Source organism: Pollicipes pollicipes, unplaced genomic scaffold (genome assembly GCF_011947565.3).
Source record: "Pollicipes pollicipes isolate AB1234 unplaced genomic scaffold, Ppol_2.1 Scaffold_5724;HRSCAF=6776_pilon_pilon_pilon, whole genome shotgun sequence".
NCBI lineage: Eukaryota > Metazoa > Arthropoda > Thecostraca > Pollicipedomorpha > Pollicipedidae > Pollicipes > Pollicipes pollicipes.
Genome location: NW_023596746.1, coordinates 53,506,763 through 53,530,696, shown reverse-complemented (window position 1 = coordinate 53,530,696; position 23,934 = coordinate 53,506,763). Strand labels below are relative to the sequence as shown.

The 23,934-nt window shown below is 50.0% G+C and overlaps 3 protein-coding genes across 3 annotated transcripts; 2 read left to right on the top strand and 1 right to left on the bottom strand.

Moving 5' to 3' along the window:
* Positions 1-854: 854 nt before the first annotated feature.
* On the top strand, positions 855-2,761 carry LOC119103200 (protein obstructor-E-like; the record flags this gene model as incomplete). The annotated part of the gene is made up of 2 exons (XM_037226644.1): positions 855-1,501; positions 2,171-2,761. Coding segments are annotated over 2 exons (696 nt in total), but the record flags the coding sequence as incomplete, so codon positions are not given.
* Positions 2,762-4,110: 1,349 nt separating this feature from the next.
* On the top strand, positions 4,111-7,175 carry LOC119103886 (protein obstructor-E). Its single transcript, XM_037227569.1, has 3 exons — positions 4,111-4,182; positions 5,678-6,308; positions 6,855-7,175. The coding sequence occupies exons 1-3, from the start codon at positions 4,149-4,151 to the stop codon at positions 6,898-6,900; spliced, it is 711 nt and encodes a 236-aa protein (XP_037083464.1). The 5' UTR covers positions 4,111-4,148; the 3' UTR covers positions 6,901-7,175.
* A 5,393-nt stretch (positions 7,176-12,568) lies between these two features.
* Positions 12,569-18,898, bottom strand: LOC119103884 (protein obstructor-E). The gene is made up of 5 exons (XM_037227567.1): positions 18,765-18,898; positions 14,858-15,064; positions 14,079-14,282; positions 13,313-13,526; positions 12,569-12,888 (listed from the first exon to the last, which is right to left on the bottom strand). Exons 1-5 carry the CDS (start codon positions 18,874-18,876, stop codon positions 12,846-12,848), a joined length of 780 nt encoding a protein of 259 aa, XP_037083462.1. The 5' UTR covers positions 18,877-18,898; the 3' UTR covers positions 12,569-12,845.
* Between the last annotated feature and the right edge of the window lie 5,036 nt (positions 18,899-23,934).

Sequence of the window (23,934 nt, the reverse complement as noted above, 5' to 3'; positions counted from 1 at the left end):
TGGATCATGGCTGGTAATTATGTCAATGCTCCCTTACAGACACTTCCATCTTTTTCTCCAACCGTCTGCAAACTTATGAGGGAGAAACACAAAAGTTTTTCCCTTTCTTTTTTCATTTTCTGAATTTTCAAAAAATTCATGTATTTTGCCATCGCTGCTTACTGCGTTCGTTTGCAAGACATTGAATGGCTCAAATGCATTGGGAATGGGATACTGACTATATGCATGCACGTATACCGCACACCGAACTAGCACTTCGCGGTGTAATATGACCGGAATCACATGTATAAACAGCAGCAACACTTCTGCACGCACAGGGCCAAAAATACAGGGTGAAAGTACTGACCCAGACTCATTGAATCATGAGCAAGGAAGCCATATTTGGCTGATGAGACCGGCAACATGTTGTCCAATTAACCCGCTCCTTAAGATGATTTGCGATTACCATATCTACCCAGTGATCCGTTAGCGCATGTACATCGTTATTGTGTGATTATGTGTCGTCGTAATGTGCGTGTGTTCATTTTAAAATGTTTTTCATCCGTATTCAAGGTCAGCAAGGTCATCAAGCTTTCACCCGAGCTAACCTAGGAAAGCGTTCTAAATTGCAATATGATTATTGCTTGCTCTCATGAATGCATCAGCACTGAACTACCGCTTCTTACTTTGAAAAACTCAGTTTTATTGATGGTTTGGGTGGAACGGGACGTACAATCGCAGCGCCCCTTTGAAGCAAAGCATTTACCATGACGCATCAAAGCAATTCTGGCCAAGGCCCTGAGCACCGGCGCTAGGCACGGCGGTGACTTGACCTGTCACCTGACCTGTGACCCGACCTGACCTGACCTGTCCGGTGGGCCATTCCAGTCGCCCTGGGCGCGGAGACCTTCACGTGTCCGCCCGATGAGACGACCGGCAAGTTCGCCGACCCGGACGAGTGCGACAAGTACTGGGACTGTTTCCGCGGCACGCCCGAGCCCGTGTATTGTCCGGACGGGCATGCTTTCGACCCCGCTCTCATTCACCTGAGGGAGCCGTGCGACTACATCTTCTCCGTCGACTGCACCGGTCGTGAGCTCCTGGGCGACCCGCTGGGCACGGGCGTCTGTGTGCGAGAGAACGGCCTCTACGCGCACGAGGACCCCAACATTTGCGACAGGTACTACACGTGCAAGAAGAATGTGCCTACGCTTCGACTCTGTCCGCCGGGCCTGCACTTCAACCTTGACCTGAGGTCGTGCGACTGGCCGGAAGGCGCCCAGCGCGGCGCGTGCGGCGCCCTGCAAACCCTGGACAACATCACCTGCGACCCGTCGCAGGAGTTCTTCTTCACCAGCGCCAACCAGAAGATCGTGCACCCCACCTTCCCGCACCCGACCGACTGCCAGCGTTTCTACGTGTGCAAGAACGGGATCGCACCGTCCATCGGCCGCTGCGACGAGGGGCTGGTGTACAGCACCGCCACCTTCGCCTGCGAGAAGCCCGCCGACGTGCCGGACTGGTGAGTGGGTGGGGCCGCCGCCGCTCGCACTGGACGTCTCCGCGGGTCACGAGGTGGGTCGGAGCCGGGGTGCTGTGGTAGGTTCGCACTTTGGGCGGCGAAGCGAGCTCATGCTTGATTCCCAGCGACAGGCGGTTGCCTTCTGTTGACAGCCAGCACGGATTGGAGCTTTGCCAAACAGGGCTGGCTCGGTCGAGGGGTTTCGCGCGATGCTGTCAGGGTGGATTTTTGGTGGCGGCACGAAGTGCAGTCGTGCAGACAGGAGCGGCCCCTGGAGGCATGCATGAATTGACATCAATTTTTTCCGTTGCATCGTCTGGGCCTTGACACGACTGGTGGTATGTCGGATGGCACCTGTGCTCTGCAACCTTCCACAGCTTCCAGGTGTCCACGGCAGTCCAAGAAATTCATACAACGTGCTCGCGCTGTTAAAAGTCTCAATTACTGATCGTTAAAGAATGGAGCCAGTCAACTTGTTTTTAGCAACATACATCGAAATACGCATAACTTACCGGACTCAAGTGATCTCAGGTGTTTTGACTGGGCATGGCATCCGGACGCTCTAAACATGTCTGCCAACCTCCCCACATATGGCTCTTGCGATACCCAGCAGCAGTCTGTGAGTGCGCTCCGACTGGCCGCCAGTAGCCGTGATGCCCCTGCCCTCAGCGCCGACTACTATAACTCTCCTGACGCGGACCTGTCCGTGCGCTCGTGATCGGCCCTGGCCGGCCGGCCTGGCAGCTGCCAGCCGGAGCACGTCGCCGCCCGGGCACTAGTCAAGACATCCGGACCGCGCCGCCCGACTCCCCGCCCAGTCACCCGTCAGTGGGTCACACGGGGTCACAGCCGGCGACGTCGACGGAGCCGCGGCGACGCCGAACATGTTCCACGGCACGAGACATCAAGCATAATGCCCTCTATCGATCTGGGTGGACGCGTTGCTTGATGCTTGTCCGTGGGCAGACCAGCGACCTTCCCCAGTGGTCTGACATGATCTGGCATCTGCGACCACTGTTGGCGCTGGTCAACAACCCTTTTGAATGGCCTGGGCTGCCCAGTGATCTGATCTGGTGATCTGGGTTCTGCCAGCTCCAGGGGGCCGCTTGGCCCACCCCTACGTGACGCACACATTTGTTGTTACCAATCGCTGAGACAAGTACAACTGTTTGTGTGTGTGTACGTGCAACCTCCATGCTGCAGCTGTAGAATGGAATGTGATAAAAAGACCGTGCTGAATACAACACATTACTTTATCAACCGCTATGTTCTTCGCCCGTTGTCAGACATCTCCGAAGTTGTGTGCAGAGTTGAAAACCACGAATAAAGTCCCTGCGATGTTCATCACAGACAGCACAAAACCGCTGCTCCATCCAATAAATCCGTCAAATTAAGAGCGTTGACATGACAACGAAGACAGTTTTAAGATTGAACGTACAAAGAAAGTGTGTTAAAGGACAAAACAAACCTTATTTACTTCTTGAAGTAATTATCAACTTACCTTTACGGAATGACATCAATGCGCCTGGCCTGATACTTTATCATTGGATACTTCTAGAGGGTAAACCCACTCTCGAAGAAAGAGCAATCAGCTACAGACGTCAGGCCCAGTCCATCACGCATGACGTTAAGGTTGTGCTAATTATGGGCGTCTGATAACCAGCGACGTCAGTGCGCTCTTGAACTTTAATCATCATTACCATTTAAGGTTGTACAATATCGCTCAATGCTCAACGCCGTTTATTGGCATAGTGCTCAACGAGTGAAAGTGCTCGTGCCGATAACACATTATTAGTTGAAGTAACGCTTAAGCAGACACATTTATGTTCTTCAGGCCTGTAGTAAATGCAGCCACGCCTTGGTTAAGCAAGGGAGGATGACTTTTTGCGTTTGGTCACACTACGGATGACTGTGACACCAAAACATCAGCAGCCCTTGCACGTCACTGCCACACCATTTATTTATACCTATGAGCCGTGAGCATACCTCCATGCTGAATGGAGTATATATGATGCATTACATACAACTTTGCTTAACAAACTGACGCATGGAGAAATGCATTTTCGCACGATGCTCAAAAACAAAACACAAACAACGTACATTAGACAAACATGTTAAAAATACTGACGCGCCAAAAGAGCGCCATTAAAGCGATTTTGGCAGCAAATAAATAACATAAACCTCAATGGCGATACAATATCAATATACTATGGCGCAATGGCGTCGGCGTCACATGCGCATAAAAACATATGTTAAGCCGCGGCAGCTCATGATGAACATAACAAATAATTTCTCATCCGTGGAATCTGAAGCAAAGGAATAGCCTCGGGTCGTCAGCGTAGTCCATGCCATCAAAATGCGTGACCCATTCTGTCAAACATCATCGGATACCGTCTGGTGTCACGCCGTGCCCAAAAACATCAGAGCAGTCGGCTCGGTGGTATGCGGCGGGTTTGGTCCGTTGCGGAACCCCGCCGGCCCCCCGCGAAATCCGACAGCATCCGTTACGCAAACCTGGCGCCGGTGAAAGAGAGGCGCCTGCTCAGCATGAAGGTCACGCTGAGCGTACTTAGAGTTGGCGGCGGCCGGCGGAACAGGCAGCCTACGCCAGTGTCTGCACCTCTCCGGGAGTGCCCGTCACGACACCATGTGGTGCGCTCTCCTCCCGCTCGTGCTGGCAGGTGAGACTTTCACACAAGCCTAGCAGCAATGTTGAACAAACCTATTATGCGCTAACAAAACATCTTGCAACTTTTTTGGAATGCAGTAAATTGCAGGATAATGTGTGCAAAAGCTCGGCAAAATTCTGCTCTTCGAGATTTTTTCTTGCTTGCGTGAAGGAAAGGTTGGCTGGGATACGGCAGTAACCATTGTTAAATAGGGGCGGCTTTGTATCAGTTCCACGTACGCAGACCGACCGCAGGATTAATGCGGGGGCCCACTGGTTTTCACGAAACCCGATAACGCTTCTGGGAGCATAAGGACTTCCATGGATATTCGAATTTGTGCCGCTCTGAAAGAGATAGAACAAAAATTTGCGTGAACAAGGGTACAGTGATAAGTGATAAGTACATTGATGATTTCGCACCCGAACTGATACATGAACTGGTATGTGTGAATGTTTAACCGAATCCCGCTTACAGAGTTAGACGGATCCAACTTTCCGCGCGTCATTTCTGCATCAGATTGCCCTCCCTGTGCATCAATAGCGTCCGTGCGGATTCTTTTTTATTGCATCTATTGCATAAGCATTTTTGTATATATATATATATATATATATATATATATATATATATACTATTTAACCTCGGATCTTTTTATTAACTGTTTGCACGACATGCCATCTTTGTTCGTCCGCAGCACTCTGGCTTGTCCCAGTGCGTAATGTTCACCGTTCCCTGTCGTCGGGCTACTGTTTGTTCACCAATCGTTCCATATGTTCTTGAACTCGTCGCATGAGTGCATTTGTGGTGAGTAACGCGGAAAACAGACAATGATCGGTCAACTGGCATGCCTCTGATTTCGATCCCAAACACATCAAAGACTCGTATGTATTTGCTTTTGACAATCCATTGCCATTAAACAGCGTCCCATTTTAGTCTAGCTCGATGTGCACTACCTGTTCACCTTTCCTCTTCATTAATTGTTCACAGTGCCTGAGTCTCAATTCATAGTTCCGCTGTTTTTAACAGGATAGCCTTGTCTCGTATTTAAGCTAAAACTGCCGAAAATGATATAATGTCTCAAAAAGCTAATGTAGGCAGTGGTTGCTTCAGCAGAAATGTAGAAATAATGCCATATTATTCAATTTTATACATTTTTACCACTGAAGCGCTTGAGTCAACACTTTGACCAGTAAGTGGATCACCGCGGTCCCGAGATCGAAGGTAGTGTTGATATTACCTCGTCCCACCCCAACCCCATCCCCCCCCCCACCCCGCACCCCCTCCCCACCCCATCGTTGTTGGTTCGGCGCGAAGATACGTCAGTGCTACGTGTAGGATCAAACCGCACTAGTTCTCGCAAAAATGGCATAACATACGCTGTATAGTGTTCTGGACCAAACTAGAAAGGTCTGCAGCAACTGCCGTCCTGGTCACGCTGGGCGCCGTAAAAGGCGCGCTTCGCTGTCCGGCCGACGACTCACGTGCGCTGACGTCACCCCGTCCACCACAGGGGCGGCGGCGGTGGACGTGTTCGAATGCCCGTTGGAAGAGAGCACCGGCAAGTTCATCGACCCGGACGAGTGTGATACGTACTGGGACTGCTTCCGCGGCGAGGCCGTTAAGAAAGAATGCAAGGACGGCTGGGCGTTCGACCCGAACCGTGTTCAGCTGGCTGAGCCGTGCGACTACATCTTCAACGTCGACTGCTACGGACGCGAGTCCCTTGGTGAGCCACTGGGCACAGGCGTCTGCGAGCGCCAGAACGGCATCTACGCGCACGAGGACCCGGAGGTGTGCGACAAGTACTACTCGTGCTCCGACGACACGCCGACGCAGCTCATCTGCTCACCGGGCCTACATTACAACATCTCTTCCAGGACGTGCGACTGGCCACAGTCGGCGAATCGCGGCTCGTGCGGGCAGCGCACCTCGCTCGACGGCTTCACGTGCGACCCGAGCATAGATTACTTCACGCCCAGTAACCAGAAGATCGCGCACCCCACTTTCGCACACCCGGAGGACTGCACCAAGTTCTACGTGTGCAAGAACGGCATCGAGCCGGCCCTGTCTGGTTGCGATGAAGGGCTGGTGTACAGCGAGGAAATCAGCGCCTGCGACGACCCCGTCAACGTTCCTGAATGGTGCGTAGCACGTACGCAGGTCGGACGATCAGGCCTAAGTCTCAGGCCCACACGGTCTCACAGTCTCAGGCGCCTCAGTCTCAGGCGCACGCGGTCTTACAGTCTCAGGCGCCTCATTCTCAGGCGCACGCGGTCTTACAGTCTCAGGCGCCTCAGTCTCAGGTGCACGCGGGTGCGCATGTCGAGTGAAGCCCCAAAAGCTGCCGATATCTAGAACGTTTAATGCCATTGGCTGTTGACTTGGATGGACAAGTACAGAGGCGCCCCCTGTGATCTTGAAATTAAAGCAAGTTCGCGCTAGTTCACCCCTGCACCCCAAGAACTATCAAACATGCTTTCATTGAATGCCACCACCTGACGTTAGCTGTGACTACATCACTCTCGCACCTTTCACAACTGGTGAGCATATTAGCGAAACAAGTGTGTCTGCGCCTCTTGCTGAGAACAAAGAAAGCATCGTCGGCGATTTTTAACACTGGCACGCGTCCTTGTTCCACGGCCGCAGCACCTCTGGGTTCTCGCTGACCCGGAACTGTTCGTTCTCAGCGCCGACTGGTTTGACACTGCTCCGGAGACGCGCCGCCGGAAGTAGAGCGGCGATCTCTGCCATCTGCCCCAGACAGCCCAGTAGGCGGCCTCGCCCTAGCAGCGCCACCTTGGCAGTCTCTCGCAGTGTCGCGCCGTCACCAGAGGCCGACGGACGAAGGTCCCGGAGACAGCGGCCCGAGACGTCATTTTCGAGGTGTCTTATGGCGAGGGACGCCAGCTGGGACACGCAAATGCACACATGTTGCATATGTGGTCCTTCTGATATGACTCGTGCTGTTGAAATGGTTGGTTTGTTACGAGAATACAAGACGGAATGTTGTGGATGTTTTTTATCGAGGAATGCACGACTAAGGTGGAAACATTTGGTGCGAGTGTTATTCGACTGTCATTCTCAGATCTTCTCTATCTGCGGCTACGTGGGGTTCTCAAAAAAAAAAAATGATGAAGGCCAAGAAATACCTTGTTGTTTTGTATAAAGCCCTTCAGTACGCTTCATGTATATTCTATGCAGACATTTTACGAGTTCCCCCGTTTAAGATGTATTTTTTTCAGGGAACAGAACATGGTGAGTAAATGTCACTACGTTAAAAACCGTTGCATCAAATTTCACAGCCTCGACTTCTCCGATCTCGCGTTTAATGGAACTGGTAATGACGAGCTCGTTCGTGAATTACAGCCTTGCCAGACGTATGATTTAGTTCTCAAAGCTTTGAGTGGCGAACATGGAAAACCGCGTTCGGCGAAGTGCTCTATCAAGCCTCTGCGCCCACTGGATTTTCTCGTGCAGTGTTTTTGTAAGTGTTGAGTAATTGTGTAATGAATGCAAATAATGTTCTTAGCTTCCTGTTAGCATAGAGAAACGTTATTATGTTGCAACTGCATGGGTTACTAAAATTTGCTACTCATTTACGTCAAATTAAGCGTACACGACCGCGACAGAGTTGTCCGAATCGAGCAGTAAAGCGCATTCATCGAATTCATCCTCAATGCTTAAAGTTGTCATTACATGCTTGAATCAATTTTGGGCTGCATTTAATTTTGAGCAGTCTTTCCACCAACATCGTGCTCGCCACCATGAAATGTGCTCGCTTCTATAACCATCATTTTGATATTACCCAGTAGTGATGAAGACAATACTATTACATTTTTGGGCTTTTCTCATCATAAAACATATTTTATTCCATAACTTCAGTTATGTTCACCCGCGTTCAAGACCCCTTTCTAATATGCATGTGGATACCAACTTTTCACAAGCGGAATGAACATTTATAACACCTTTGCGATGAAAATATATTGTTTAAGCGTTTCAATTCAGTGAACACCTGGCGACAGGCGCTTCGGAGCTTGATGAGCTTCGTTGACTGTCAGCAGCGCCATAGATAGCCCATACGAGAGTCGCGAACTAAGTTTGTCGGATATTCCACACTGATCGGGTAGACCTATGGTCGTCACTGCGTTTGAACTGAAATAGTGTGCTTACACTTCCATTCAGCTGTTCGTGGTTAGACGTTAAGCAAAGGAATGGCGTAGCGCAAACTCGGAACAGCCTTGGTGCACGTTCTCGTGACATGTGCAGTGAAAACCGCTTCAAATCCAGTTATTGCTCAGTGTTTTTGTGATAGCCTCCAAACGCGGAGCGCTCGTTAAAACAATGATTCACGAAGCAATCTGGCTTCATCAATATGTTCATACATCAATGGCTTTGCCCAACGTTTTGGAAGCGAAGGCTTTCCTAATGTTTACATTCAACGGACTGCTTCACATTGGTTTTCAACCGAAATAGCTATCCTGAAGGTCATTCGGTGTAATGTACAGCCCTGCCACTCTTAAGACCTAAACCATTCTATTTTCTGAGCACCACGCCTGCCAACATGTGCAGATTTTTTCGGAGAGACTTTTCCAGGGTCACCCAGGCGAGCAGAACACAATAATAACATAATTCAAACGTTGCCATTCTACTGGTCATGCGGCAATCCAGCCCGAGAAAAACATAATTGTTTGTGTCGTTCATAGCTGGCGTTTGTGAGCTCGATCGCCAGATAGAATGGTCGCCAATTGGCTCGCAATCAATGTTGTGTAAGGGACGATGACGTAATCAAACAATGGCGCATTGAAGAGCGCAGTTACTAAAAAGAGAAGTCGTGTTGTCTAAAGCAGCCTTTTCCACCTGAAGGTATGTCCATATTTATAAGTGGATTTATTTCATCATGTCTGATACTTTGCCTCAAAATCCTTAAATGTAGAGCATTGCCTTTAAGAGAGAGTACCGCTATTGGAGGCAATACAGAATGGTCCGCGATAGGCACACGTGACTAGGCATCTAAGCAATGCACGTCACCAGAGCATGCGTCTGTTCACAATATGCAATACTCAAGTGACCTCCTTCCACTCTTAAAAAGGGCAAGCTGGTTACAGCTGCGGACAGCAGTACCAGGTTCAAGTACGCGGACTGATCCGTTTCATCAGGTTGGAAGGGCCAACAAGTATGCTGCAGTAAGATGCTGGCGAAGAGGCTTAGGCGATGTGAGTGACATTTGTTGTTAATCGCACACGCCGAAACCTAAGCAAAATGAGTGTTTCAAGCTTCAGTTGGGCAACACTTAAGTGTTAACTTCCTATAATGAAGGAAGGCCTCCAGCTCCTGGTTTTTTGGCATTTTCAGTTGAAAGTTCGTATGTTAAGTGCCTTAAGTATACAGGAGATACTGGTTGAGTGACGTTGTAATGATAAATAACGGATGTAATGACGGTATTCAGAGTAGCAAACTCAGAGAACCGCACGGCACTAACGGTAACCGCCATTACAACGTCGTTAGACATGTACCTTATGGTGCATTGAAGGTCGTTTACTCAGCAAAGAACCTTCAACTAATAAATGTATCGAAGCGAATGCGCTTACTTAAAGTGCTGAGCATTAGGCCGACTGAAAACTCCACAAAAAAATCCTTTCGTGCGGAAAATATGATTATGTCGAAAGCATTCAGAAGTGGATTTGCAATCCAAGTCAAATATGGGTAGTCTAAAGACATGCGCGTGCTGTTGACTCCGACATCAAACGCGTTCTACCTGCGCGCATTCCGGTCAATAGCGCATTAGGCGTTAAAAAACGCATGATGCGGCTGAAAACTGGGGTGATTACTTTTTTCATCTGGTACTTCTGCTAGGCTTCCTGGTGTGCGTCTGGGCCCGGCCTGTCGGTGTCTTCGATTCGTTTCCTGACCTCTTAGCCTGTTCGTTCAGAGTAGAGACGCAACCGTTTTCAAAAATGTCAGCTCGCGGCCCCGCCCGGCCAGCTGGGGATCCAGCCCGCAAATGACCGTGGGGCTACCGTACTGAGCTCGTATTAATAGTGAATATTAATTTAAAGGGTGTGTTCCACATTTATCTGAGGTTTTGAACTTCAATAGCCATATTAAAGACCTTTCGGTGCTGTTCACAATCCTGCCCTTCTTCAGACTTAACTTCTCTGGTTTCTGAGCTAAACGCCCGCGAAAATGGGTGAAAGCATATCGGGGAAACTTTTCAAAGTCGCCTTGGCATTCATGATCTCATAATAACGTCATTCAAATCCTGCTATTCCATAAGCCATGCGGCGATCAAGGCCTAGAAGACTATAATCGTCGCGTCGTTTATATCTGGCGTTCGTGAGCGCGATTTCCAGATATAACTGCCGTCAATTGGCTCTCAATCAATGTTATGCATTTTGCAAGGTACGATGACGTAATCAAACCATGACGCACTAAGGAGCATATTTACTACATAGAGAATTGTGCTGTTTTGAACAGTCTTTCCACTAAAAAAAACTTAACGTTAGTTAGGTGACCTTGTTTTATCATACCTGATGCTTGCTCCAATATCTTCAAATGCAAAAGATTCCCATGGAGTGCTATCGATATTTGTAGCTTTGTTAATTAGTTCATTATTGCGCATTAATTACGCCGTATTATATCATATCACTTAGTTATCATTAATCAACACATCACTGCTTAGATTACATTATATTACATAATTTATGAATTATTGATATTATTAGTCTCTTTATTGATTAATTGTTACAGCATTTCAGGTCTTTACACGAAACACGCGAAATATGTTATCATATTCATGTCATGAAAAATATTGTTTTCGTAGGTAATGACATTTGTCAAAAGCACACGTCTAATAAAAATTATATAGTGATTGTGATTAAGGAATTAACCCTTGTGTGTATCACATCTCATTGTAGAAGCAAGGACATCTCACTGATGTCTTTACACTGACACAGAGTGAATAAATTCTAGGTTTTTCAAATCGTTGGGTCTTTTAGTTCCTCGCACTACACACTAGCACAAATAGCATACAGGGCGAAGAAATCGGTCGCATATTTCACACGACACTGGCGCTTTGTCTGCCCCGCTGATGGCGAATGCGCTACAATAGCAGCAACGTGATCACCCGGGTTACAGAAAAAATCAATAATTGTATATAGTGGTTGCTATCCTTAAGTAGACACATCATGCAATAGTGTGGAATAGTCACTGCACGTCAGATTTGAAATGATCCGCATTTCACCCTTATCGCTATCTATGCTTCCTTTCAGGAAGTCTGCCCCCCACCCCGCGCCATTTGTGATGCTGCGTACAAAGAAAGCAATCGTATGTTGTCCAGGAACGCTGAATACGCCACTTAGGTGACATCGTGCATCACAAAAACAAAAACCATCAGGCCACAAAACCGTGAGATGTTCTATAAGGTTACAGCCGTGTTTCGACTGAAAGACAAACTGAGCAAAGCATGCTGGAGGCATTCATTTGCATAGCCCATTGGCTGCAGCTTTTCGGAACTACACTGAATGTTTGGTTGACGACGTCATGCGTAGAACTGGACTTCTTGATACAGACCTGTTAACAGATATCGGAGGAGATGGCAGGTACAAACAGAACAGATTTTGTCCTTTGGATACACATGAACAATTAGTGACGATCGGAAAGAGAAGAAAATCATAAGAAAGAACCTCTTATCGCGGTAGTAATTTGTATGTTGCATGAAAATAACGCAGGCATAAGTAGACAAACTCTACCCTACCACTTTTTAGATTATGACAATTGTTGCACATGTGAAACACCAGTAGTTGCGTTCTCTATTGACCAACATGCCAGGCTAGGGCGATGAAGTCATACAGTTTCCCGGGTATTTCGTTAATGATTGCTATGCATTCTAATGTGTGGTTTGCGTATGAAAAAGTGTCGCTTAAGTAAACCATATTCTTATAACAACGGGCCAAGCGCATTACTCACTGTGTTTATACAAGCGATTGACATGCCTACGGTTGAATAATATAAAGGCAACGCTTGAAACATTTTCTGCATCTACTTTGCGCGGCTTGATGAGATCTTTGCTTAAAGCTGCTCAATTGGTGCAACTTGATTTACTGGTTTGTCATGTTAACAGTTGATTTTGTCACGAGGCCCCTTCCTACAAAACTCGAAGTACTAACTTCCACAGCTGTTTTATGTGTGGTAGTACACTTGGATTTTTAGAAGGTCCGGAAGCAAATATACCAGCAAAAGGGTCTTATTTTGGTTGTTAAAACCTTTAACCCGAAAATCCCGACAAGTCTGGCCCACTACCGGGCTACAAGCCCGCGCGTTCTTGCCGTATCAGATGTGGTGGGTTGGTGGATTAAAAAGTTGCGTCTCTGGTTCAGAGCAGCGAACAACTGACAAGCCGGGCTGCCCACAACTCTGTATTTATCAAAATCATGGTAAAACTACAGTTTGTACAACAATGTAACAGAACCTCCAGGCATGCCAGCTGCAGCACACATCACGGGTCAGTTCATAGCAAACCGGCCAACAAATGACTGTTTTTACTCCATTGCTCTCTCATTCCAAACTGACACCTGGCTTTATTTCTCTTCGCGTTTATCCGAGACTCTCCTGTTATGACGTCAAACAATGCGAGTATTCCCTGGCCGGAGCCAAACATATTTTCCGGTGACGAGAGTAAGTTACAGATCCTGCTCCCCTTCGACTGACGAGTAGTAATTCTCGCTGAAACAGAACGCAGCACGCAGTCAGTCACCAGCGGGCCTCAACTTCGCCCCGATACTTCATTGAAGTCTGTCGTCCGGAATGCATGCATGTGACGTAATTGTTTTCTGCGACGCCGGCCGATCTTACGTGCATTTTCTAAACAACAGGCCGGACCCCCCCCCCCCCCCCCCTGAGACGTAAGGAGCTGACAGTCGTACGTTCAAAAAGTAAATCGATAGCTTGCAGTGAACAAGTGCACAATGGTTGCGACTTTTCTACACGCAACGCAATGGACGACTGGAACAGACAACGAAATCAGCAATCCGAATGTTTAGCAGTCCAACGCATGTGTAGTAATCCGAAGCAGTCCAGCCATGCAGCACAAGAGTACAAAGTCCTACACATCAGTGAATTCCACAAAAAGCAACGGAACTCTGCTTACCATCCTTCAACGTTCGCGGGGTCGTCACACTTGCGCGTGGCGTCATTGAAGACAGTGCCCTCGGGGCACCCGCCCTCCATGGGCTTGACGCCGTTCAGGCAGACGTAGAAGAGCCTGCAGTCGTCCGGATGGATGTAGGTGGGGTTGTTGTCGCGGTTGCCGTGCACGTCCACCGCGTTCGTGGCGTCCAGCGGGCACGAGAAGTCGCCGAGGGCTGCGGCGGGGGCGGCATGATCAGCGCTGCGTTGCCAGGGGGCGTCCGCCAGGCTGCGGCACTGGCGGCGGCGCCGAGTCATTGCAGATGGCGCCACCGGCCCGGCGGTCAAGCGCGTCGAGTGAGGAGATCAGCGGAAAGCTGGTGGTCGAGTTAATGCAGGATGGAGCAATGCTTTGGACGCGAAGTCGAAAGCAAACAGGCTTTTTAAGGTTTGCTGGTGAGCTGGACAGAAAGATGATTGTGGAATTGAACGTAGTTGTGCGGTCGCGGTGTTGGAAGAACCCTGCGGTTCGGTGACGAACGTTTTCGAGGAATTGAAAGAGGAAGAATCCGATCATTAAGCCGTAAATGCGAGGTAGTTCAGGTGATCCCTCGCGCCACCCGAAGGACCGCACCGCGAACAACAGCACACACAATTGAGGTCGGGCTGAAACTGTCCCCGACCTGGCCGACTCCCCTCTAAACGAGCGAGCGCCATCCCAGCGCACAGATTGACCACTTGAGCAGCCCAAGCTGGACGACAGAGCCGACAGTCGGCTGGGAGCTCACACTCGCGCTTGTCGCAGAGGCCGCGGCCGGCCTCATCCGGCCACCGGCACTCGCGGCTCTTGATGTGGAAGTGCAGACCGGGCGCGCACTGGGAGCGCGTGGCCACGCCGTCCTTGCAGACGTAATAAGTGTCGCACAGCTCCGGGTCCGGGTAGATGCCGTGCTGGCGCTCGCACTCCAGGTCGATGCCGGGTTGCGGGTCCTCTGTGGAGATACCAGTGGCGTCAGAGGCAGCACGACGACGAGACTGGATTCACCAAGGTAACACTGGAACGGTTATCTGATGAATTTCGCCAAAAGTAAAGCAAACAAACAACTCAAAACTGTAAACGAAAAGGCAAAGAACAAGACTCAACAGACGAATTTTAAGAGTAAGCATGCTCTTAGCCATTATTTTACATCCCTTGCGGCGTATGTTGCGTTCTTCCGCAAGTCATGGGATTACATACTATTTGTGGCGCCACAAGGGTCTGAGCCTAAGCACTCATACTGGTGGTGCCCCGGTCTTACGAGCGACACCATTCGCTTGGAATAACCTTGAGTGGGTTGGCTCACGCTGGCACGCGTGGCCCGAAAGAGCCCTCCGAGCCGCATGACAGGGATCCGTTTTGACCCGAGCTGCCGCAAGAACGCCCAGCAGAGATCTCTCTGAGTGACGGAGACCGGGCTCCCAGAGGTGAACCCGACCGCCAGCTGGTGACATTGCCTCACACACTCCACACCGACCCGAGCGGGGTTACACGGTCGCGGTGGCCGAGTGGCACCCATCGGTCACGTACGGAGGCTCTCGCGGCCCGTGCAGTTCACTTTGAAGACGTAGTCGCAGGGGTAGATGGAACCGCGCAGGTTGGGGTTGAAGGCGTGGCCATCCTGGCACTCCAAGGGCTCGGCCTCGCCGCGGTTGCAGCGCCAGAAGTAGTCGCAGAACTCGGTGTCCTCGTAGTCGCCGTACGACTCGGGGCAGACGAACTGGAAGTCATCCTGGCCTGTGGAGCGAAGGCGAGCAGGCGGTCAGAGGCATTGCGAAAGTGCATTGCAATGCGCAGGATGGTACATCGACAAAAATTGCTCGGGTTGAGGGGAGGAGACGCGGGAGCAGCATAAAGTCGAGGGTGGGGGAGTGACGAGTGGGGCCCCGGAAGAGATATGAAGTCCTGATAATGTGCCCTTATCGGCGCGGGGGAAAGCAAGACCGAGCTGCGTTGTAAGTCGTTCGTGAACTGCTGACCATGAGATGATCACGGATAGCTTTGCAGGGGTCACTTGACCTTGACTGTAATTGGTCCGCTCTCCCAGTTCCCATCTCGCTGAGGCACGTCAGGTTCGCCGAATGACATGACGCGGATGTTCTCATCAGGCGGTTCGATCGCACGACGGCACGCCACGAGGAACGTGGCGTCCGCCGACGGCATGTAAAAGAAGCTGCCGAGCGGTCAGCAGCGCTGTCGCAACGCGGCCGTCCTTTTTACCGGACGACGGCACGCGCAGTTGCATGCTGCGCCGCCAGTAGTCGCGCGCCGGTGCCGGCTGCATTATGCCCGCCTGAGGTCGCGCCACTGCCGAGCGTCCAAGCACCACGAAATATGCAAATCCCCGGTGGTTCGGCGGCTGTGACGCATAATCCGGTTGTGAAACGCGCCGTCTCCGCTGACGGGCCCGCCAGACCGGTCGGCGGTGCCGCCACGGCCTCGCGGGGCCAGCCGGCACGCGGTCGTCGACCCTGCTGTCTGACCCACATCCGACCTATCTTGCGCGGCTCCTGGCGGCGGGACGTGGACGAGGATAGCTGAAGATGACCTGCCCCCTCCCCTATCGGGCATCGCTGGCCTTTGAGGGCACGGCCAGCTTTCCAAACAACTTTCATTTTCGTTGGAGTTGACTCCTCCTTTCATTCGGCCTTGGGAGGTGCAGACCCCCTTGCACTTTTACTCCTGGTGGCCACTTTCTAATAGGTGTCTCGTCTCGTCCGTACATGGTTTATCGGCGATGGCACTGGTAATGGTGACCTCGCGACCACGCAGGGTGGGTCGGCGGCTTTATTGAAGGTTCGTCCCAATTTGCTTCAAGGTGACTCGTGAGCCCCCAGGCTGACAAGCTGATGACAGACGGACGATGGACGCGCTGGTCAGGGAGAAAAAGCTAGGCTCGCTGATCAGCTTGCATTGGGTGTTACGTTCGTCCATTTTGTTTGGTCTACACGCTTGACAAAAGCTGCCGTGTTGAATTCCAGGTGAATGCAAAGTAAGCGGCGCTTAGGACGGCTCTCCATACATCGTGTGACAAAACGATCACCAAGGTATTAGCTGGCGGATTTACACAACCCGACCTGTTTAAGCCCCCGTGTAGTCACGGACTTGAGCCTGCGAGCCTGCCATAAGTGATGGTGTAATTGCTCACGGTGTAAAAAGGTTCAAGGTGAGGGGATGGCGTTTGTTAGATACGACAAGCGGACGTAGATAAGTAGTTTAGTACACAGGTATGCCTGAGTGGTGGAAAAAACGTACAGGGAATCTAAAACAGACGGCTGGCATAAAATCACATGAATGCAGGTTGTTGCTTCAAAAACAACGCGAGAAATGCTTTGCGAGTCGCCGGACACGTGAGTCAATACAAAAAAAAGTTTCTACGTCACCAACTTCACTCCGGTGGTCAGTTTCTAACTCATTTCTATGTGTACATCGTCAAAATGTATGCGTGACGTAGATGATGCATTAGGTAGGGAGACTGTTTCCTGCGCCGCCAGCCCTAACCTTTGGGCAATGAACTAATCAAATCTGTAGGAAAAACCGGCTGGATTAATCTTCGCAGGGATTTCAACCATATTCCAGATGACAACTACCTCAACTCATTGATCAAAACGGGTCCATAATCGGATGGGTCTTTTACAACCAAAATGAAACAATGGATATGCCGTTGTAGTTATACATTGTCACTGTAGACAATTTTGAGCGGGCAATTTTGTGCGTTTGATGTGATGAGTTCTCGATAGGGGAATGCTGTTAGGTTTGGTTCGAGAAATCGGTGTACAAGTGTGTGTGCTGATGATTCTCGTTGAGAGTATATTCATGGCTGCAGGTGGAAAAAAACAGAAATGATTGCAAACTTTTGGTAAGCCAAATAGCGATAGATTTGTTATCACAGTTTAGTATCCATGGTCAACAGCCCATTCATCAAATGCCACAGCAGTCCTCTTCCCGCGATCACATAACCGTTCATCGTGTTATCGAGATCTAGACACCGCTAAGATTTAAGACATCTGGACGAATCCTGCAATTTAAGTATTATAAGCTTCTCTACGACGGATTTGCGGTAAACGGTCGTTTCAGGCCAGTTCAGGGATTACAGTTCCGTTCGTAACGAATGTTTTTCGTCTAGAACTGATCTATATCCGACATTTGACCGTAACGTTTGCACGAATGGCCATGGAATCGGCATGGAATCGGCATGCCTGCCGGGATAAACGAAAGCCCAAACCCTACTGCCAAGCACAACTTGAGATCAACAGTCGAATTTTGCCGAGATATTCCAATTGTCATGCAGTGCCTCGATCGAATCGTCCCTGTTCCAGCCCGGCTCTTCTGGTCACTCATCAACTAACCACCAACGAAAAGGCACATGAGTATAATCTGTCAGTCGCAAGCCCATGCCGTCATGTGTCCGCCGAACGTTGGTCGCGGCGTTGAGCGCAAACCAACTGAGATGCAGCGATGAGGGCGAGACGGCCAACGGCGTGCCTACGCAAAGGGCCACATTGTCCACAACCGACGCAAAATGCTACGGCAGACCCATACAACTGAATACGCCTCAGGTATGCATGATTTTGGCAGCAGCTAAGGCGTCCCTAGCAATTATCAAGAAGCATAAGAGTGTAGAGTACGTTGTTGAATTTCCATTCAAACAAGGAGGTTTCAATTACATTCTGTCACTAAACAGGGCAAGCGACTGCAGTCACCCAGGAATTTCTTGCCATGCGAGGCTAGAAATAAATTTGACGGGGTGATCTTGACGCATAAACACCACGCATGGGGTCACACACCAGAGCGCCAGACATGGAAAACAGGATTATTATGTTAAAATAGGATTATTCTGCTGGGAAGAAATACGCACGGTTTACCTTGCAGTTTCAATTATAAGGCTATGCGGCTTTTGTAGTAATGCAACAGCAAACATGCACTTTGGCATTCTAAAAAAGTGTCATTTGAATGAAATATCCCACGATGCAAGGAAAAGATCACGCAGGGGGCAGAGCCATGCGACATCACCTTAGTGCCAGAAGGAGCTAATATGGCCGTGCGAATACCAAATGCTAAAAACGTATGCCTTTGATGCAGTGCCGCGCCAAACCTAGTACTAAATGTGCTCTCAATAATGATGTGACAGCCTATAGAGCAGTGCCAGAATATAAGGAGGGTCTTCAAATGTATGTGAATGGCGCCAGGTGGTCGCACTACACACCAGTGGTCATGCTAACCCTCAAATCCAAGGGATGTCCTCCCTCTCACGCCGCCTATATAGCTAGAAACTAGCAACCAGCCCGGCAGGATCAGCTGATTAAAGTCGGTGACGGCACGTCTCAAGCCCCGTCTCAAATACACAAACATCCCAAAACGGCTAGATTTTCGACACTGCTGCGGCTGGGACAGAGCGCTCGCGAGACACCCCCGGCGCTACCCGCGCCGCACTCACCGTACGCCACGGCCAGGACGGCGAGGAAGATCAGGCTCCGCATGTCTGCGCGCGCTGTGGATGCCCGGACGGCCACGTGAACACTGGACGCCCGCCACCGCCGCCGCAACATTTTATCTCCAAACGTTACAAAATTAGAAGGTGATTGCAGCGCCGCGGGCGGTTTTTTGCGGCGCGCGGCTCGTCCCGCGCTGCGGGGGCCGCGCGTCGGAGTCGGCGGTCGGCCGGCCAATCACGGCTCGGGTGAGGGGGCAAGGGCGACGGGAAACACGAGCCGCAGCCGCCGCGAAGGAAGGGCACGCCAATGGCCCCCCGCACGGCCCGCTGACTCAGTGCCAGCCTTGGCGTTATGGGCCAGACAGCCGGATGCAGCGAGGCGACGGCAAAGGGTTGGATGGGGGCCGATCGGTATCAGGGCCAGGTGTCTGCGCGCTTTTTTGTGCAGTGTGCCTGTACCAGCCGCGAAGAAGTCCCTACGGTTGTGGGCTGAGTACACGCGAACGCGCAGGTTTCTGCGTATGTCGTGTGACGACCTCGAATTTGAGGTCGATGTGTAGCTTGTGCAGCACGGCATGGGTGTATTTCTTAACAAAAGGTGTGACCCCGTGATTTGTATGGGACTTGAGCACTTGGTCCACTCCGGCCCAGGGAGTGCCTGCCGGAGAAAACTCAGAACTGGCCGGATGTGGTGAAGAAGAGTGATAACTGGCCGGATTTGGTGGTTTAGTCGGTGCGCTTAAAAAGTCTCATTGCTCACTAAATTTAAGGCTGTCGCCATGCTCAACTGAAAGTGGTGAAATGTACCATACAGAAGGGTAAGTTATGGAATTGCACAATGCCGTGCATAAATAGATTCAACTAGGACAAAAATATCCATGACTTACGTGAAGAGAACACATATTCATGAAATTGATTTGCATATGCCCCTGTTTGGCGCACGAACATCCTCTAGCCAGAATCCCTGGTGATCGTAGCCTACGATTACATATCTCCATGAGAAGGCATAATGCCTACTTCATCAATAGAGATGGCGTCCCCGTCCAATCAAACAAGCGTCATGTAGCATTAAGTCACTCAAATGTGAATGTTGGCTTGACACACGTAAACACTTCGGGTACCTACTTGCAAGCAATGACGACGCACTGGGATGAATAGATGGGATGTGGAGAGGAGAGACCTGGAATGAATACATCATGACTCGCCGAGACGTGAGCAACATCACATCACATGGTTTGAGGTAAGGAGTATGAATGGAGGGTGTCACCATCTGCAAGCTACATGCATCCTACTACTAAAGCAACCTTGTCTACCAGTCTAGCATCTTTGGCGACATGCAAAGAGTGAGATGATCACAGATGTGATGTTTATTGTAATGCATGTCTATCACTCCAAAACATAAGCGAATGCAGTCAGTGGCCTTCCGAAATCCACTTATATCGTGGGTGTCAGTGCATCAGAATGTGTCTCTTAAATGACCTCAGGTGGCAGGCATTGGCTGAGTGTGTCTGCATGCCATTTTACAAAAAAAAATGTCTCGAAAATGGTTTGGCTATGTGCCTGGCATGGGCCAGCCATTGTAGTCGACGAAATTGATGGGCTTGGAATGGTGCACGTTTTTGGTGACCGGGATCATATAATGTCAATAACACACTCCGCTTAGTAAATATCGGCCAGAATACGCTTGTTTCTCCCCCTCTTTCGGAAAAGGTGTAATCCCCTAGAGTCCGGTACGTTTAAGTGAGTCTAAAAACGTTTAAGTAAATCTAGTAAGGTCTAAAAGGTCGCATGCATATCATGAGAAGGCTCTGTATGTAGCGCAACATTGAGCCTGCTTTGGCGAGCCCAGGATTGCTATATGAAGCATGGAGAATTTGTATATAATTGCTTTTCAGTGCAGGTGGAAGAGCCTCATGAACTCTTGTAACTATTTTGTTTTCTCCCGCGTCTTATTCATAAGCATGCAGCGGGGAAGCCGCGTTCTCCGTGTAGGCTTCCAGCTAAGACTACTCCGGGAGGGGCCAGAGCTCGTCCCTCTGCTGAAAAGTCGGCCAGAACTGGGTCGATGTTGAAGGGCGATTTTTGTGGGTTATCTGGACAAGATCTAAATTCCTGAAAGCTTTGGAAATTGCGTTGTGTCGGTAACAATTGGCCCAATCCGAATTAAAAAGAACACTTGGCCAGACGCCGTTGTCATGTGAATCGACCAATTTCGACGCAGTCAACACAGTTCGATGGAGAACGAGTTCAAAGTTGATATGTCATGGTGACATTTCAAAATTAAAATGCATGGGCGTTTTAAGAATTCGCCGCTCGCCGATATGCAGGATCATGGCCTCGTGACGTCCGTGGTCACCCGCTGTTACTGCACACCGGGTGAACTTGTAGAGGTAACTCACAGATATCGCAGACCTATGCCACCTGCAGCAGTTTACAAACCTGTTCAGCAGATGTTTGACAAGGCTTGCCTGGAACTAGTCTCTCGCAGGCGGAGACCAGCAGCTATCACCAGCACACGGAGCGTGTCTGGATTTTAGCATGGGTACAAGATCGTACTAAGTTGATAAATGACAAGAAGGGCATCGCCGCAGGCTTTCCAAATATTCCAGCGCGTTGCCCCAATGCCGCGATTGCTCTGCTCACAGATTCCCTGCTTGTCATGGCATGGGAAATAACCGGTACCTACAACAGGAAGTTGACTCGTGAACAATGCCATTGTGAAATAGCTTCGGCTAGCGATCCAGTCAGATGGGGCGGAGTCTGGGCTTCTGAGGCGGTGTTCTTATCCGGTCAGCTACCGTTGGCTGCTTAGTCACTCAGGCTGAACAAGACAGGGTCTCTGACTTAGTCACTCAGGCAGAACAAGACAGAGTCTCTCACTTGGTCACACAGGCAGGACAATACACAGGTCACATGCACAGGGAGAGACATGCGAGGAGGCTCATTCTGGGCAGTGATTTTAGGAAATCTAGCACTAGGCACACGGTGGCATATGCCATACAAAAAGTCAACGAGCCCTTAAATTCTACATCCACCATTACCATTGTCAGACTGCGAGGAGTATGCGAGCTATCCAGCTGGCAGAAACCGTGAGTATTGGAAATTTAGATGCAACTGAATTGAAAGTAACGAATTATCCCTAAGCCAAGGCGACAACGACTGGCCTTGATGTAGCAAAAGTAACTAAGAGACGAAAACGGCAACCGAGCGGAGAGAAGAACAATGATCGACCAATTTTCAGCCTTGGGATATCTCCGTGCGTAGCACTGAGTTAGATTAGAGGATAGGGAACTGGCTACCGAAAGCACCAAGACCGGAAAGAGCATCAAGTTTGCTAGGTTACCACCATGTCAAGTGCCATCATATTGCATCATCATCATGATCATGTGTGAAGTCTCGGGTGTGGAAACTGCATAACTAGTAACGGGTGTTGGCTCGTGTAAGTCGATGTACATTCAAGTGATAAAAATGCGATGTTCTCTGACAGCTAATGGTCTTCATATACACAGATATTAATCATTTCTTAACTAATGTTGATAAGGGTGCTGTGTTTTTGGCAGCTAATGGTTTTCATACCAGCAGAAAATAATAGTTCCTTAACCAAGGGTCATGACAACTTGTAAGAAAATTTGCCAAAGTATTGAATGTTGATTGACCGGACGCTGAAAGCTGAAACGCAGCTGGCCGAATGCAGAGATGTAGGATCCCAAAGATCGATTGGAAAAATGTACAACTCCAGTGATGGTGCAGAAATGCGGAGATACAGTTAAATGCTCAGTAGTAGGAAGGTTTGGTTTCAACCTCGCGCTAAAGTACCTATAGAAAGAAAATGCGCAGTGTTTGGCTCCTTCGATATGCGACACGTGCTAGGATTGGTTGGGCTATGTTACATTGCGCGGCATATGCTAATTCGAGCTTATGTGAAATAGCTGGAGGTTAGATTAGGTTACATGGGGTTACATCAGACAGGTTGGGTTAGGTTAGAAAATGGACTAATCTGACATCTGACCTTTTGGGGCAAATTTGCAAATCCCGAGCCTGTCACCTGAAAACTATCATCCACTAATGACCTTGAATTTTCAGAAGTCTAAACAGATATTTTGCTTTCCTAAACTATCACGGAGCAAGGTTCTGCTTCCCATGGTTGCGCCCTTGTGTTAAGGTGAAATACCGCCAACAATTTCTCATCTACGCCCGGAATCCCCTAGGAAATTCGAGCTCTCAGTTGGTGTACTCTTTTGACCAGATTTTGGTAGCCGATTGTTTGGCATTTTTGGATTGTCGTCATCGATCTTAAGCACAAAACAGATAGCGGCCGTATCGAGTCCATGTGTTTCACTTTGATATTCATCCTGGATCAATGTCAGCCCGTTCACGTTTTGCCTTGCGCCCACTAAGCGGTTTCATCTTAAGCCCGTCGCTATTTTGCCATTTACATCATATTTCATCACTCATTCATGGTCCTGTCAATGTCTTAAGTTTCGAGCGTATGGACCCGATATTTACTCCTCTTCATCACTAACCAAGCCACATACTGTTCCACCGCCGTGCAAGCAGGGTGTTGTCAGCACCTCGCAAGCCCCCGCAGCCACTCACACAGCCCCCGCAGCCACTCACACAGCCCCCGCAGCCACTCACACGGCCCCCGCAGCCACTCACACAGCCTCCCGACAGCCACTCACACAGCCTCCCGACAGCCACTCACACAGCCTCCCGACAGCCACTCACACAGCCTCTCGACAGCCACTCACACAGCCTCCCGACAGCCATCGAACATTGGCGGGCTGGGCCCCTAGTGCAGCGAGCCTGAGCCTGTGGCCCGTCTCCTCGGTATTGTGCAACGCGTGGACGGCTGCTTGCCGGCAGCGGAGATCCTCAGTGACCCGGTGTCGTCTCTCGTGGAGGGGGGGGGGGGGGGCATTTCGCAACGAGCCGCCGCCGCTGGTGGGTGGCGGTCCTCCCGCCTCGGACTCGGACGAACCTTGCTCACACGGGGGAGGCTTCCTCTGTCACAGGTGGATCCTAACAGGGTGAACGACGGGACCATGGGCGCCCCGAGGCGATGAACAAGCGAGATCGTTCTCCCTTCAGTGTCGTTATTCGAACGAGTGACGCGCTGTGCGGACCCGACCCCCTCCTCCCCAGAGTCGATGGTGGGCCCGTCCCTGTCGTT

Bases quoted from the DNA above. Each gene is read 5' to 3' on its own strand.
- LOC119103884 (XM_037227567.1), bottom strand. From the start codon at position 18,876: ATGTTGCGGCGGCGGTGGCGGGCGTCCAGTGTTCACGTGGCCGTCCGG. The intron at 15,065-18,764 runs GTGAGTGCGGCG...TTCGCTCCACAG, and splicing joins CGTCCTGGCCGTGGCGTACG to GCCAGGATGACTTCCAGTTC. The intron at 13,527-14,078 runs GTGAGCTCCCAG...CCCCCGCCGCAG, and splicing joins CCTCTGCGACAAGCGCGAGT to CCCTCGGCGACTTCTCGTGC.
- LOC119103886 (XM_037227569.1), top strand. From the start codon at position 4,149: ATGTGGTGCGCTCTCCTCCCGCTCGTGCTGGCAG. The intron at 4,183-5,677 runs GTGAGACTTTCA...CGTCCACCACAG, and splicing joins CCTCCCGCTCGTGCTGGCAG to GGGCGGCGGCGGTGGACGTG. The intron at 6,309-6,854 runs GTGCGTAGCACG...GTTCGTTCTCAG, and splicing joins CCCGTCAACGTTCCTGAATG to CGCCGACTGGTTTGACACTG.